This window comes from Haliotis asinina, chromosome 3 (genome assembly GCF_037392515.1).
Source record: "Haliotis asinina isolate JCU_RB_2024 chromosome 3, JCU_Hal_asi_v2, whole genome shotgun sequence".
NCBI classification, from domain to species: domain Eukaryota; kingdom Metazoa; phylum Mollusca; class Gastropoda; order Lepetellida; family Haliotidae; genus Haliotis; species Haliotis asinina.
The window spans coordinates 77,053,974-77,069,380 of record NC_090282.1 but is presented as its reverse complement, the minus strand read 5'-3'; the positions used below and the strand labels follow the sequence as shown (position 1 = coordinate 77,069,380).

At 40.1% G+C, this 15,407-nt stretch overlaps 1 protein-coding gene and 1 pseudogene across 1 annotated transcript; both read right to left on the bottom strand.

Annotated features, from left to right (window-relative positions):
- Positions 1-2,210: 2,210 nt before the first annotated feature.
- Positions 2,211-6,572, bottom strand: LOC137278489 (multiple epidermal growth factor-like domains protein 10). Its single transcript, XM_067810844.1, has 6 exons — positions 6,484-6,572; positions 6,150-6,213; positions 5,814-5,921; positions 3,919-5,139; positions 3,184-3,286; positions 2,211-2,962 (listed from the first exon to the last, which is right to left on the bottom strand). Exons 1-6 carry the CDS (start codon positions 6,487-6,489, stop codon positions 2,722-2,724), a joined length of 1,743 nt encoding a protein of 580 aa, XP_067666945.1. The 5' UTR covers positions 6,490-6,572; the 3' UTR covers positions 2,211-2,721.
- A 4,091-nt stretch (positions 6,573-10,663) lies between these two features.
- On the bottom strand, positions 10,664-14,767 carry LOC137279050 (multiple epidermal growth factor-like domains protein 10; annotated as a pseudogene).
- Between the last annotated feature and the right edge of the window lie 640 nt (positions 14,768-15,407).

Sequence of the window (15,407 nt, the reverse complement as noted above, 5' to 3'; positions counted from 1 at the left end):
ACTGGGTTCTGTCAGCAGTTTGCCGTTTGAACCAGTAACAGTTGATAAAAAGTTTCTCTGTGTTTGTGTATATTGAAGGATGAGTCTAGAGAGCAATACCCGGATGAATGCAGGCTTTAGTGCAGGTTGTCAGAGGATGCAGGGTAACCCTCATCACTTTGGGGTGCATATAACGGATACCCAAAATGTCATATCCATGAAACGTTTTCGAAACCTATGTGTTCCTCTCTGAAATTGAGAAACTAGAAAAAATCATCCATAATGACTGATTTTGGCTGTCGCTGACTGTGGCGGTATCGCCGTTCAGTTACTCATACACTGCCGACATTTTGTCCAACCGTTATATTTGTCACTTGTATTAGGGGTCATGGGAGCACAAACGTCAACGTTACACTGGCACAGATTACATGCGATACATCAGATACCACTGATCTCGCCTTTGCTCCTCAGTTACGTTTCCAAGCAATGGCGTCTGCTTCCTGTCACCCGACACGGGTTAGTGATGAGCGAATAAAATTTGACTGTATTTGACTGATGACACTCTGATGTATACAACAAAGACCTAATATCTGTGTACTATACGTCGGAGAAACATTTTGACCAGACACATTTTTGATTGGGAAGTTTCTTGCTGAATGCTTCTTTCTTTCCTTGGTTAGGTCCTTTTTCGAAACCTGAATCTTTTAGCATTCGTCTCATAACAGAACTAAGTTCTGTCAGCAGTTTGCCGTTTGAACCAGTAACAGTTGATAAAAAGTTTCTCTGTGTTTGTGTATACTGAAGGATGGATCTGGATATGTTACGGATACCCAAAGTGTTATATCCATGAAAGGTTTTCGACACCTATGTAATACCCTACTACCTGAGCCTGTTTTAGTGCAACGTTCCACATGTCATATCAGTTAGTGGACTGACGCTACGGATCCCAGAATGAGCAGGGTTGTTCCACCATATGGTGTTCACAACAGATTCAGGATCGTGAGAACCAAGTTGGTTTGATTTCATAGAGTTGTCGTGGTCAGAGGTGGATTCATCATGGCCAGGAAATTACTTAGTGATATTTGCTTTGCTTTGATGACCAGTGATTTGATCTGTGATGAACAGTAGTGACTGACTGAAGATGGTTGGCTTTAAGAACGTGACAACATTCTTTGAACTTTAGATAGTTAGGAACTGCTACCACCCTCCTTATTCCGACTGTTAAACATGCCACGTGGCTCTTCTGCACTTACTTATATACCATGATATGGTAATGAGGGAGGATGAATGAATATATACAACGGGGATAGAAACAGCTGAGATATACCTAATGGGTCCTTACATATTTCACTCGTGAAGATCCGGGTTAGAATTGGTCTTCAGTAACCCGTGCTTGTCGTCAGATATAACGTGATGGCGTGGATCGACTTGCTGATTTAGCTGACATATGTGATCGTATCCCAAATGCATCCTATGATGCTCATACTGTTGATCACTGGATTGTCTGATCCAGACTTGATTGTTTACAGACTGCCTCCATATTGCTGGAACATCGCAGTGTTAAACAACCATCAACAAATCTAGTTACACCTCAGAGGTTTCCATGTAGATTCTGCCGAAACTTCAGTGATAGAAAAGGAAGTTGTGTCTAAACGTTTCACACTGCCTTTGATACATGTTATGTACCTGGTCGGAGTGTATGTACGTTTATGTGAGTCAGCGAGTGGGTGAGCTGTTTGGCGTTTCGAGAAATATTCTAGCAAAGCATGAACGGCACCACTCGTATTCGACTTAAACCCGCGTCTTGGACAGGTGAACGCCTGAAAACTTCATTGCGTTCCACTGCCTCAGGAGTGATTTAGACCCGTGAAGGTCCGGGGTAGAATAGGCCTTCAGCAACCCATGCTTGCCATTAAAGGCGACTATGCTTGTCGTAAGAGGCGACTTACGGGATCGGGTGGTGAAGCACGCTGACTTGGTTTACACATGTCGTCGGGTTCCAGTTGCGCAAAGACCGATGCTCATGCTGTCGATCACTGGATTGTCTGGTCCAGACGCGATTATTTACAGGCCGCCGCCATATAGATGGAATATTGCTGAGTGAGGCGTAAAACTAAACTCACTCCCACAGGAGTGATTTAGAGATGAAAGTGTACGTAAATTAACTGCGTATACGCCTCTACTTCAAACAAAGGATAATCCACTGGATAACGAATCAAACTCAAATCAAATTTCCAGATTAGTTTTTTTTATGAAATAATAGCATATCCATAGCATAATAGCATAATATATATTCATATAACACTCAAATGTTTTCGAATGTGAATACATGCATATGCACAAACGTTACAGAAATATTGAGTTTAAATTTATCAACAGTTTTGTGTCAGTGTTTTCTTGATTTTCAGAAGGACCGTTTAAGATAATCAGAGAAAACCAAGAACTGAATGTTTGTGATAACCAACTGACGCCAAATTACAGTAAAATCTGAGTAATGATATAGGTATATGAATAAATAGTCCTCTATGAATTGGAACGCATTTACGGGACAATATGTCGGTTAGAACATAAGGTTACTTGACGATCTCATACACAAAGTCATCGAGTACGTTAAACATTTTGACACTTTGTATATTAGGATGATAACCCAGTATCTGAATGTGAGAGTCCAAACATGGAAATCGAATCAGTGACTGATCCAACAGCCCAACATGTGAAACAGAACGATGTGCGTTGAAGACGTTAGTCCACTGTCACCCGGGCAGTCTCAGCCGACTGCAGCAGAGTTGTGTACCCGGACGTATGGGAAGTTGAAGGTGAAAGCGCCTCGTATCCTGCCTGTGAATCTGGAATAGTTTCGTAGTGAGACTGTTCACTTTCTCCGTTCTCACTTAACTCTTGCAGCGAAATGTCATCCCATACATGGTGGTCAGTTCGGACAGGGGTGAGATAAATACCCCTTGGCCACCCACTGCACTTTTTCCTGGAAAATCAAATTAGTAAATTTCAATCAATGCCAATTCTAGTGGATCAAAATTAAAATCCACTGCAAAATTAGTGACTTCATGCTTCTTCTTCTCGCAGCGAGTAAATGTAGATTTATGTTTAATGTTAGACCTACCGCTCCCTCATTCTAAGTATTTAAATAGGGAAGCATTTGATCTTGATACACGTTTATACGAACAAGAACAAACAAGGTATTACCTGATGATGATAAATGCAGCTACAACAATGGCACTGGAGAGAACAACGCCAATGCATGATGACAAGATACTGACCAGCTGACGAAGTGACCTTACGTATGACTCTGAAAAAGTTGAATTCGCCGTTAGTCGAGGTACATTAACATGTTCAATGGACTACATAATACTGTTACATCATTATGAGGGACATTTGAACAAAGTCACCATCTAGAGAAAAAGAGGACAAGTGTTAACATTTGTGTTGAGGTTAATGAACGTGTTCACGATGACATGACTTTGTCATCTATCAACGGATCTGTTGATCGCACAGGGTACATTCACTGTACACATGTGATGTTAACAACATGGTAGAGGCCAACATGTCCATAGGCCGACTAATATCCTAGGCATCCTTTCACAAAGCACTAAGTCTTTAAGATAACGTTAGGGCAATGTTAAAGAATGGCAGTTAAGGTTCAGTGTTTGAAGCCTAATTGTGGTGTCCACAACAGTGATATTGCTGGAATATTGCTCAAAACAGAATGAAACTAAACTAACCCACTAAATACTGTTAAAGACCAGCCTAACTTGGTTCACATGTTAAAGTTGGGTTTGAAGATAAGAATAGCAACACATATAGCATATAGGTCGGTGGCTTAACTCATAAGGAGAATACCATCTCTGTGAATATTAAACCGTTTTAGAGTGGCCGTTACAAGAAGACTGAACTCTTACAAAAGCACAAAATTGTGCTTACCGTTGCACATATGACCCCGCCAGCCTTCCACACAAGTTATGCATTCGCCGGTGTGCTGCTCACAGGTATCGCACCTTGGTGGACATGTAGAAGAGCATCTCTCGCCATAGTAGCCTTTCAGACACCCCGTACATGTTCCCGTAACGATACATGGGGACATTAGACAATGACATGACTGATTACAATGTGGACCGTACAGTGCATGTGTACAACCATGTATACATATCCCAGTGTCCCTTTTACACGACTTTCCTTTGCACCCTTGGGGACATGGAACATCGCATTTTGCCTTGAACCATCCACTGTAACAACCGTTGGTACACGTGCCGTTACCTCGAGAACATAACGGTACAGCATTCTGCTTCAAACAGTTACTGCTGCAATTGGACTGACATTCTCGTCCGTACAAACGTGGTTTACATCCGTCCATACAGAAGCCATCTGTGATGTTACAGCTCCCATTAACGCAACCATTACACTTTTCTTCACAGGTGCTTCCAAAATATCCATACTCACAGGACGTACAGTTGCTGGCATTTTGGTCACATTCAACACAATGTCGTGGACATGACGTGTTACAATATGCCCCCCTAAATCCCTTCCTGCAAGATAGACATTGATCGCCATGAAAACCGTCCAAGCACTTCATGCATGTTCCGTTTTGGTGGCAGTTGGAATCTTTACAATTGCTACTACAGCTGGAGGTGCATTCCTTACCATGCCACCCACTGTGGCAACCGTTCAAACATTCACCCATTCTTGAACAAGATTTATCCACACATTCCCCACATTCTTTATCGCATTGTGATCCGAAATATCCTTCCTTACAACCATGAACGCAGAATCCAGAGGAGTTGCATACTTTGAATCTACAGTTGTAACATTGCTCTCCACATGTACGTCCATAGAATCCAGGGCTACATCCACATAGACAGGTTCCACTTGTGCGGTTACAGTTGGGGGATGCCTCTGTACAGTTACCACACTCGTCACATGTTTTGTCACACATCTTGGAATATCTGTTCCGTGGACAGTTTGCACATTCACCCGAAAGTGGGTCACAAATACCATCCAAACACCATTTGTTGCACCTATGTTGACAATTTACTCCCCATCTGCCTGTATTAGCACAAGGACACTTTCCTCTATACTCTGAAGGCATTCCGTCCCAGCATTCCGTACAGGTGCTGCCATTCCAGTACTGTCCACCTTCACAGTTCACTGAACAAAAGAATCGCCATTATGTTAAAATTGACAGATTTGCTCGTGCTTGTTTTCTGTTTGTTTTGTGTGATGCTTAAAGCCGCACGCTGCATTATTACAGATATGTGGGCTTGAACCAGACAATACAGTGATCAACACGGTGACCATATTGACATATGTCAACCCTATCACCTAGATACGCCACTCCACCCCTCCAGTTGTCGTTCCATGCACGATTGATTATTCAAGAAACTTCGAAAGTAAAATTAAAAAGTTGTTTCCATTTGTCAGAATCAAGAAAGGTGTTCAGACGTCACACTTAAATGATGGTGCTATTTACAACTGATGATAGTATATTTTGAAGTGGTATTAAACAACTTCTTATAGGGGTTTTCTCAGCACCTTGTAATTAATTTTGCGAATGTTTATGTAACATTGTGAAGCAAAGGATATCAGGATTTTATTCGAGGTAATTTGTTTTGTATAATACTTGATAAAGACGAAGCGAGTACATTTGGCTGTTGCACTTGTTCTCCTGACACATGGAATACGTTAACCATTACGAGTTATAAGGATCAATTGTTCGAGATATACTACTTCGGTGAAACCGACAATTACTGGTGTGCCACTAACAGGTGTACACAAAGATATCCCTGTTATATCTGATAGAGAAATATAGATATGTTTCTAACCTGTGGAGTTACAGCGTCCACATGTCATCGGGCAACTATCCGCAATACCAGGGCTGTCACAGTTGACGGTTTTACACCAAGAATGTGTATCCTGGCATTTTGCATCATCTGAAATAGCGAAGCAAAGACCGATTTCCTGTGTGCAGACTTACATTTAAAAGGCATCATCTGTATTGGAGACGTGGAACATAGAGAGAAAACTGTCAGAGTTAACTCTACTTAAGTTCAAGTTTACTTTAACTTTACTCTTATGACTTTACCCTTTGAACTGGTATTAAAATAAAAATCAAGAAAAACTAGAAGTATTTTGACATAATGATATGACACGTGAAATACCTTTACTAAACCCGGATACGACTTTCACCAGTATGCATGCAGACACGAAGAGTATAAAGAACGCCTGAAAAATACTAGGTATAGTTTACAGGATGTTTTCAGATGTTGCTATTCTGATTAGGGGACGTGACAATGACACATGATCAGCATGAACTAAATACGAAGATGAATGAAATAACAGGTTGCTCAAAGTTGTTGATTTCACTCACGACCATCACCGCCAGACTATCCATTGTTTGCATAAAATCTAAATGGATCAAACAAAAAGTCCGTCATAAAATTACATAAAAATACGCAGACACAATATCGTAGAAAGATAATGTAAAGCGCCAACCTTCATGTTACCCTCATTCACTGCAGCAATATAAGTAAGATCACCAAGCGCAGTCGGCCAGCGGCTTCCAATGTTTCATTGATGAACTCAGTGTGGGAGTTGATTTAACATCGAAACAGAAATTATCAACAAGGAAGAAATTCAGGTCAACCTGTCTGCAACCTATCTTTCTTCTGTTGTGTGTTAAGTGTCCATGTAATAGTTCTAAAAACTGATATTATGCCTTTTTGCTTTCCTATTCATGCTGTAGATTAATCCAGTAAGACCCGTTTAATTCAATTTCACACTAAAACAGTACTGTCCCAACTTCTTGATTTTTTAACAACGTTCAGCTAAACGGCTGAACAAAAGGAGCAGGAACATTGTGTTCACATATCTTTCTGGTGTTGATGATCTTGGAAACACGTATGGATTTCTCTGGATAATGAAAATGGTTTCATGTTGTTTATAAACACGAATGTATGTTCCTATCTGAAATTGAGAAACTAGAATAAATCATCCATAGTGACTGCATTGGGACGGTCGCTGACTGTGGCGATATCACCGTTCAGTTACTCATACACTGCCGACATGTTGACCAACCGTTACATTTGTCACTTGTACTAGGGGTCATGGGAGCACAAAAGTCAACGCCATGACCCACTGGCACATATTACATGAAGATCCTGGTTAGAATTGGTCTTCAGTAACCCATGCTTGTCGTCAGAGGCGACTGACGTGATGGAGTGGATCAACTTGCTGATTTGGTTGACATATTTCATCGTATCTATGATGCTCATATTGTTGATCTTTGGATTGTCTGATCCAGACTTGATTGTTTACAGGCTGCCTCCATATTGCTGGAACATCGCTGAGTGCAGTGTTAAACAACCACCAACAAATCTAGTTACAGACCTCATAGGTTTCGATTTAGGTTCGTGACAAAACAACTTCAGCATTGGTTACTGTTAATAATCGAAAAGGAAGTTGTGCCTAAAAGTTTCACACTGGCTTTGATACATGATATGTACCTGGTCGGCGTTTATATAAGTTTATGTGAGTCAGTACGGAAGTACGGAAGCGCATTAGGGCCACGGTGAAAATGTTTTTTTTTGTGTCTCTATCTCCTACGTAGAACTTAATATCTCCTACGTAGGACTTACTATCTCCAAAGTAGGACTTACTATCTCCAAAGTAGGACTTACTACTTGGATCCCCTACCTAGGACTTAGTACTTAACATCTCGTAGGACTTACTAAGAGATAATAAGTCCTACGTAGAAGATAGTAAGTCCTACGTCGGTGATAATATGTCCTACGTAGGAGATACTAAGCTTTTTCGTAGGAGATAGTAAGTTCTACGTAGGAGATTCTGACACGAAAAAACATTTTCACCGTGGCTCTAATACGCCGCCGTAAGTCAGCGAGTGGGTGAGTTGTTTGGCGCTTCGAGCAATATTCCAGCAAAGCATGAACGGCACCACTCGTATTCGACATAAACACGCGTCTTGGACAAGTGAACGTCCGAAGCACTTCACTGGGTACCACTGCCTCAGGAGTGATTTAGACCCGGGAAGGTCCGGGGTAGAATAGGCCTTCAGCAACCCATGCTTGCCATAAAAGGCGACTATGCTTGTCGTAAGAGGCAAGTAACGGGATCGGGTGGCCAGACTCGCTGACTTGGTTGACACATATCTTCGGGTTCCGACCACTGGATTGTCTGGTCCAGACTCGATTATTTACAGACCACCGCCATATAGCTGGAACATTGCAGCGTGCGGTGTAAAACTAAACTCACTCACTCACTCACTCACTCAGGAGTGATTTAGAGATGAAAGTGTGAAATTAACTACGCATACGCTTCTACTTGAAACAAAGGATAATCCACTCCAGCTTAGTTTATTATCAAATAATAACATATCCATAGCATAATAGCATATTATTACCTACGTGGTACTTCGTAAAGGTGTTTCATAACAAAGTGTTATGACACATATGTGTCACACCTTCGAGTGATTTGATTGGCTAATACGTGAAATGTGACATTACTGGTACTACTTTCATTCCATTCATGATTTTCATTCAAATTTTCATATTTTAAAACGTGGATAATAAATAGGATATAAAACTCGTTCCCCATTCATACCAAGTTTATGTCCCGAGTGAAATAATTTTGGTTTGTCACGAGCTTTACCGTTTAATATCCTATAAATGATATATTCATATAACACTCAAATGTTTTCGGATGTGAATATATGGATATGCACATACGTTACAGATATGTTCTGTGTCAGTGGTTTGTTGATATTCATAAGGACCGTTTAAGGTACTAGTAATCAGAGAAAACCAAAAGCTGAAACCAGCTGTATGCATGCTATTGTTTCGAACAGGAATATGATCAGACTGTTGATTTCATTATAAAACACGGTTTCAGACGTACAGTCATCATCACACTGTACACATAAACACCTGCCCGTCCTAACCCTCAAAGGGGGTTGAAGTATTGTAAAATTATTGTCCTCCTGAGAGGGTACGTAAGTCCACAAACATTCACAGTAAATTTAAGTCTGCCAGGTTTTTAATCGTAGTATTCATGTTGTTTTAATTTTGGCTAACCTTTCGTACAATCGCCAGCAGCTGAGGGGATGATGTAAATCCAACTAGGGTCCATGCAGGTAGCAAAGGTACTGTAAGTCCCCATGGTCCCTAGTGTGGTGATCTACCTTCAGTTGTTGGCGATCTATAGTCTGTTTTTATTATGTATTGTCTAAATAGTGCTATTAGTTTTAACTTTCCATACTAGTTTTACTTAAAACTGTGATATGCTAGTTGTTTTACTGTCCTCCGTTGACAGATTTTTCCATATGCATATATTTAATTTAAATGTTCTCGTCACGATATGGCTGAGATATTGCCGATGTGACGTTAAACATTAACTCACTCACTCACCTAATGATAAGAGCAAACATGCAAGTGTGATGAACACACATGAAGCATTACTGAGCTCATCTGTTGAAGTCCGAACGTTCCAAAGCTCGAGTCTGCATCTGATAGGCAATACGTAAATATGTACACAACAAACTAATTTCCACTACATTCATGGAGAGATTGTTAAAATCTGCATCTTATATACAATATATACATATATACACAACAAACTAATTTCCACTGTGACTACATTCACAGAAAGAAAATCTTAGAAAATATATAACTATATATACAACAGACTCATTTAAATTACATTCATGGAGAGATTGTTAAAATCTGCATTATATACACAACAAACTCATAATGCTGGCATTAAGGTAGTTAAATCTCATAACACTACTTTTTATTACATTTATATATATTTTAAACATAAAAGTTAGCTTTAAACGATGCTGTTGTGCATTCTATTAATTGGAGAACCCAAGTCCTGGTTAGTTTTACAATAATACGATTTAACAATACAGCATGAGAGGGTCAACTTTGTTATATATATACAAAGCTTTGAATAATTTTGTACTGACAATAGCCTGTGTTGCAACCAGTCAGCTGTAGCGAGTTGAGATGAGATTAAATCTTTGTACATGATTGTAAAATGGCAGGAATATATCCAGTTTGAACCATATTAAGTGAGTGAGTGAGTGAGTTTGGGTTTAGGCTCCTTTCACCAGTAATGGACTTTACACATTGTACCCATGTGGGCTATCGAACCCCAAGGCCAGCCTGCAGAGGTATATGCATGTATTTGTCAGCTTAATTACAGTTTGTCTTTAATTACATAAATAGTTGACAAATATATCTTTGCAACTTCATTTTAAATACAATTATATCGTGAGGTCAACAACTAAACGTTAACAACACGTACATTCTTCAGTGGTTCAGGTGGTACAATAATGTTTGTGATAACCAGTTGATGCCAAATTACAGTAAAATCAGGTTTCAATAATCATTCATTTGAAAATCTGAGTAATTATGCAGGTATATGAATAAATAGTCCTCTATGAATTGGAACGCGTTTATGGGACAATATATATGTTAGAACATAAGGTTACTTGAATTTCTCACAAACAAAGTCATCGAGTACGTTAACTATTTTGACATTTTGTATGTTAGGATAATAATCTATTATCTGAATGTGAGAGTCGAAACATGGAAATCGAATCAGTGACTGATCCAACTGCCCAACTTGTGAAACAGAACGATGTGCGTTAAAAACGTTAGTCCACTGTCACCCGGGCAGTCTCACCCGACTGCAGCAGAGCTGTGTAAAATGACGGTCGGGAAGTTGAAGGTGAAAGCGCCTCGTATCCTGCCTGTGAATCTGGAAATGTTTCGTAGTGAGATTGTTCACTTTCTCCGTTCTCACTTAACCCTTGAAGTGAAATGTCATCCCATACATGGTGGTCAGTTCGGACAGGGGAGAGATAAATGCTCCTTGGCCACCCACTGCACTTTTTTCTGGAAAATCAAAATATTAAATTTCAATCAGTTCCAATTCTTGTGGATCAAAATTAAACTCCACTGCAAAATTAGTGACTTCATGCTTCTTCTTCTCGCAGCGAGTAAATGTAAAATCTATGTTTAACGTTAGACCTACCGCTCCCTTCATTCTAAGCATTTAAATAGGGAAGCATTTGATCTTGATACACGTTCATACGGACAAGAACAAACAAGGTATTACCTGATGATGATAAATGCAGCTATAACAATAGCACTGAAGAGAACAACGCCAGTGCGAGATGACAAGATACTGACCATCTGACGAAGTGATCTTACGTATGACTCTGACGAAAGTTGAATTCGATGTTACTCGAGGTACATTAACATGTTCAATGGACTACATAATACTGTTACATCATTATGAGGGACATTTGAACAAAGTCACCATCTAGAGAAAAAGAGGACAAGTGCTAACATTTGTGTTTGAGGTTAATGAACGTGTTCACGATGACACGACCTTGTCATCTATCAACGGATCTGTTGATTGCAGAGGGTACATTCACTGTACACAAGTTATGTTAACAACATGGTAGAGGCCAACATGTCCATAGGCCGACTAATATCCTAGGCATCCTTTTACAAAGCACTAAGTCTTTAAGATAACATTAGGGCAATGTTAAAGAATGGCAGTTAAGGTTCAGTGTTTGAAGCCTAATTGTGGTGTCCACAACAGTGATATTGCTGGAATATTGCCCAAAACAGAATGAAACTAAACTAACCCATCTCAATACCATTAGAACACAGCCTAGCTTGTTTCACATTTTAAAGTTGGGTTTAAAGATAAGAATAGCAACCCATATAGCATATAGGTCGGTGGCTTAACTCGTAAGGAGAATACCATCTCTGTGAATGTTAAACCGTTTTAGAATGACCGTTACAAGAAGACTGAACTCTTACAAAAGCACAAAATCGTGCTTACCATTGCACATATGACCGCGCCAGCCTTCCACACAAGTTTTGTATTCGCCAGTGTGCTGCTCACAGGTATCGCACCTTGGTGGACATGTAGAAGAGCATCTCTCGCCATAGTAGCCTTTCAGACACCCCGTACATGACCCCGTAACGGTACATGGGGACATTAGACAATGACATGACTGATTACAGTGTGGACCGTACAGTGCATGTGTACAACCATGTATACATATGCCAGTGTCCCTTTTACACGACTTTCCTTTGCACCCTTGGGGACATGGGACATCGCATTTTGCCTTGTACCATCCACTGTAACAACCGTTGGTACACGTGCCGTTACCTCGAGAACAAAACGGTACAGCATTCTGCTTCAAACAGTTACTGCTGCAATTCAACTCACATTCTCGCCCATACAAACGTGGTTTACATCCGTCCATACAGAATCCATTTGTGATGTTACAGCTCCCATTAACGCAACCGTTACACTTTTCTTCACAGGTGTTTCCAAAATAATCAGACTCACAGGACGTACAGTTGCTGGCATTCTGGTCACATTCAACACAATGTCGAGGACATGACGTGTTACAATATGCCCCCCTAAATCCCTTCCTGCAAGACAGACATGAGCCATGGTATCTGTTGCAGTCACCAGTAGCACAGTTGTCGGGACATCTGGTACTACACGTGGCTCCATACCACCCCAATACACAGCCATACTCACTTTCGCCAGATGTCTGATTACAAATTGTGTTACGACAATTTACATTGCAGGTATTACGACACTGTTGGCCAAAATAACTCTTTGTACATTGACAACTTCCATCCCTGTTACACAATTTCGCCGCACATCCAGAAGAACAGTTTTTCTGGTATTGGTCGCCATGAAAACCGTCCAAGCACTTCATGCATGTTCCGTTTTAGTGGCAGTTGGAATGTGTGCAGTTGCTACTACGGCTGGAGGTGCATTCCTTACCATGCCATCCACTGTTGCAACCGTTCAAACATTTACCCATTCTTGAACAAGATTTATCCACACATTCCCCACATTCTCTTTTACATTGTGATCCGAAATATCCTTCCTTACAACCATGAACGCAGAATCCAGAGGAGTTACATACTTTGAATCTAAAGTTGTTACATTGCCCTCCATATGTACGTCCATAGAATCCAGGACTACATCCACAGACATGTTCCACTTGTGCGGTCACAGTTGGAGGATGTCTCTGTACAGTTACCACACTCGTCACATGTTTTGTCACACTTCTTGGAATATCTGTTCCGTGGACAGTTTGCACATTCACCCGAAAGTGGGTCACAAATACCACCCAAACACCATTTGTTGCACCTGTGTTGACAATTTACTCCCCATCTTCTTGTAAGGGCACAAGGGCACTTTCCCCTATACTCTGAAGGCATTCCGTCCCAGCATTCCGTACAGGTGCTGCCATTCCAGTACTGTCCACCTTCACAGTTCACTGAACAAAAGAATCGCCACTATGTTAAAATTGACAGATTTGCTCGTGCTTGTTTTCTGTTTGTTTTGTGCGATGCTTAAAGCCGCACTCTGCAGTAATCCAGATATGTGGGCTTGAACCAGACAATACAGTGATCAACACGGTGACCATATTGACATATGTCAACCCTATCACCTAGATACGCCACTCCACCCCTCCAGCTGTCGTTCCATGCACTATTGATTATTCAAGAAACGTCGAAAGTAAAATTAAGAAGTTGTTTCCATTTGTCAGATTCATGAAAGGTGTTCAGACGTCACACTTAAATGATGGTGCTATTTACAACTGATGATAGTATATTTTGAAGTGGTATTAAACAACTTCTTATAGGAGTTTTCTCAGCACCTTGTAATTAATTTTGCGAATGTTAATGTAACATTGTGAAGCAAATGATTTCAGGATTTTATTCGAGGTAATTTGTTTTGTATAATACTTGAAAAAGACGAAGTGAGTACATTTGACAGTTGTTCACATGTTCTCCTGGCACATGGAACACGTTAACCATGACGAGTTATAAGGATCAATTGTTCGACATATACCACTTCGGTGAAACCGACAATTACTGGTGTGCCACTAACAGGTGTACACAAAGATATCCCTGTTATATCTGATAGAGAAATATAGATATGTTTCTAACCTGTGGAGTTACAGCGTCCACATGTCATCGGGCAACTATCCGCAATACCAGGGCTGTCACAGTTGACGGTTTTACACCAAGAATGTGTATCCTGGCATTTCGCATCATCTGAAATAGCGAAGCAAAGACCGAGTTCCTGTGTGCAGACTTACATTTAAAAGGCATCATCTGTATTGGAGACGTGGAACATAGAGAGAAAACTGTCAGAGTTAACTCTACTTAAGTTCAAGTTTACTTTAACTTTACTCTTATGACTTTACCCTTTGAATTGGTATTAAAATAAAAATCAAGAAAAACTAGAAGTATTTTGACATAATGATATGACACGTGAAATACCTTTACTAAACCCGGATACGACTTTCACCAGTATGCATGCAATACGACTTTCACCAGTATGCATGCAGACACGAAGAGTATAAAGAACGCCTGAAAAATACTAGGTATAGTTTACAGGATGTTTTCAGATGTTGCTATTCTGATTAGGGGACGTGACAATGACACATGATCAGCATGAACTAAATACGAAGATGAATGAAATAACAGGTTGCTCAAAGTTGTTGATTTCACACACCACCATCACCGCCAGACTATCCATTGTTTGCATAAAATCTAAAAAAAAAAATACGTCATAAAATTACATAAAAATACGCAGACACAATATCGTAGAAAGATAAAGTAAAGTGCCAACCTTCATGTTCCCCTCTGCACTACAGCAATATAAGTAAGATCACCAAGCGCAGTCGGCCAGCGGCTTCCACTGTTTCATTGATGAACTCAGTGTGGGAGTTGATTTAACATCGAAACAGAAATTATCAACAAGGAAGAAATTCAGGTCAACCTATCTGCAACCTATCTTTCTTCTGTTGTGTGTTAAGTGTCCATGTAATAGTTTTTAAAACTGATATTATGCCTTTTTGGCTTTCCTATTCATGCTGTAGACTAATCCAGTAAGACCCGTTTAATTCAATTTCACACTAAAACAGTACTGTCCCAACTTCTTGATTTTTTTTAAAACGCTCAGCTAAACGGTGGAACAAAAGGAGCAGGAACATTGTGTTCACGTATCTTTCTGGTGTTGATGAACTTGGAAACACGTATGGATTTCACTGGATAATGAAAATGGTTTCATGTTGTTTATAAACACGACTGTATGTTCCTTTCTGAAATTGAGAAACTAGAAAAAATCATTCATAATGCTTGCATTTGGGCTGTCGCTGACTGTGGCCGTATCACCGTTCAATTACTCATTTAAACATTAAATACATATTGGTTTGGATAACACTTCTGCAATAAACGAAATAAAAGAGAGGAGAGTTGGTAAAATTTACTGCGCCATATTGCCATGTTACAATGCCCCATAATATGACAAATATTGAATGCAGAACAACTAGCCTCATG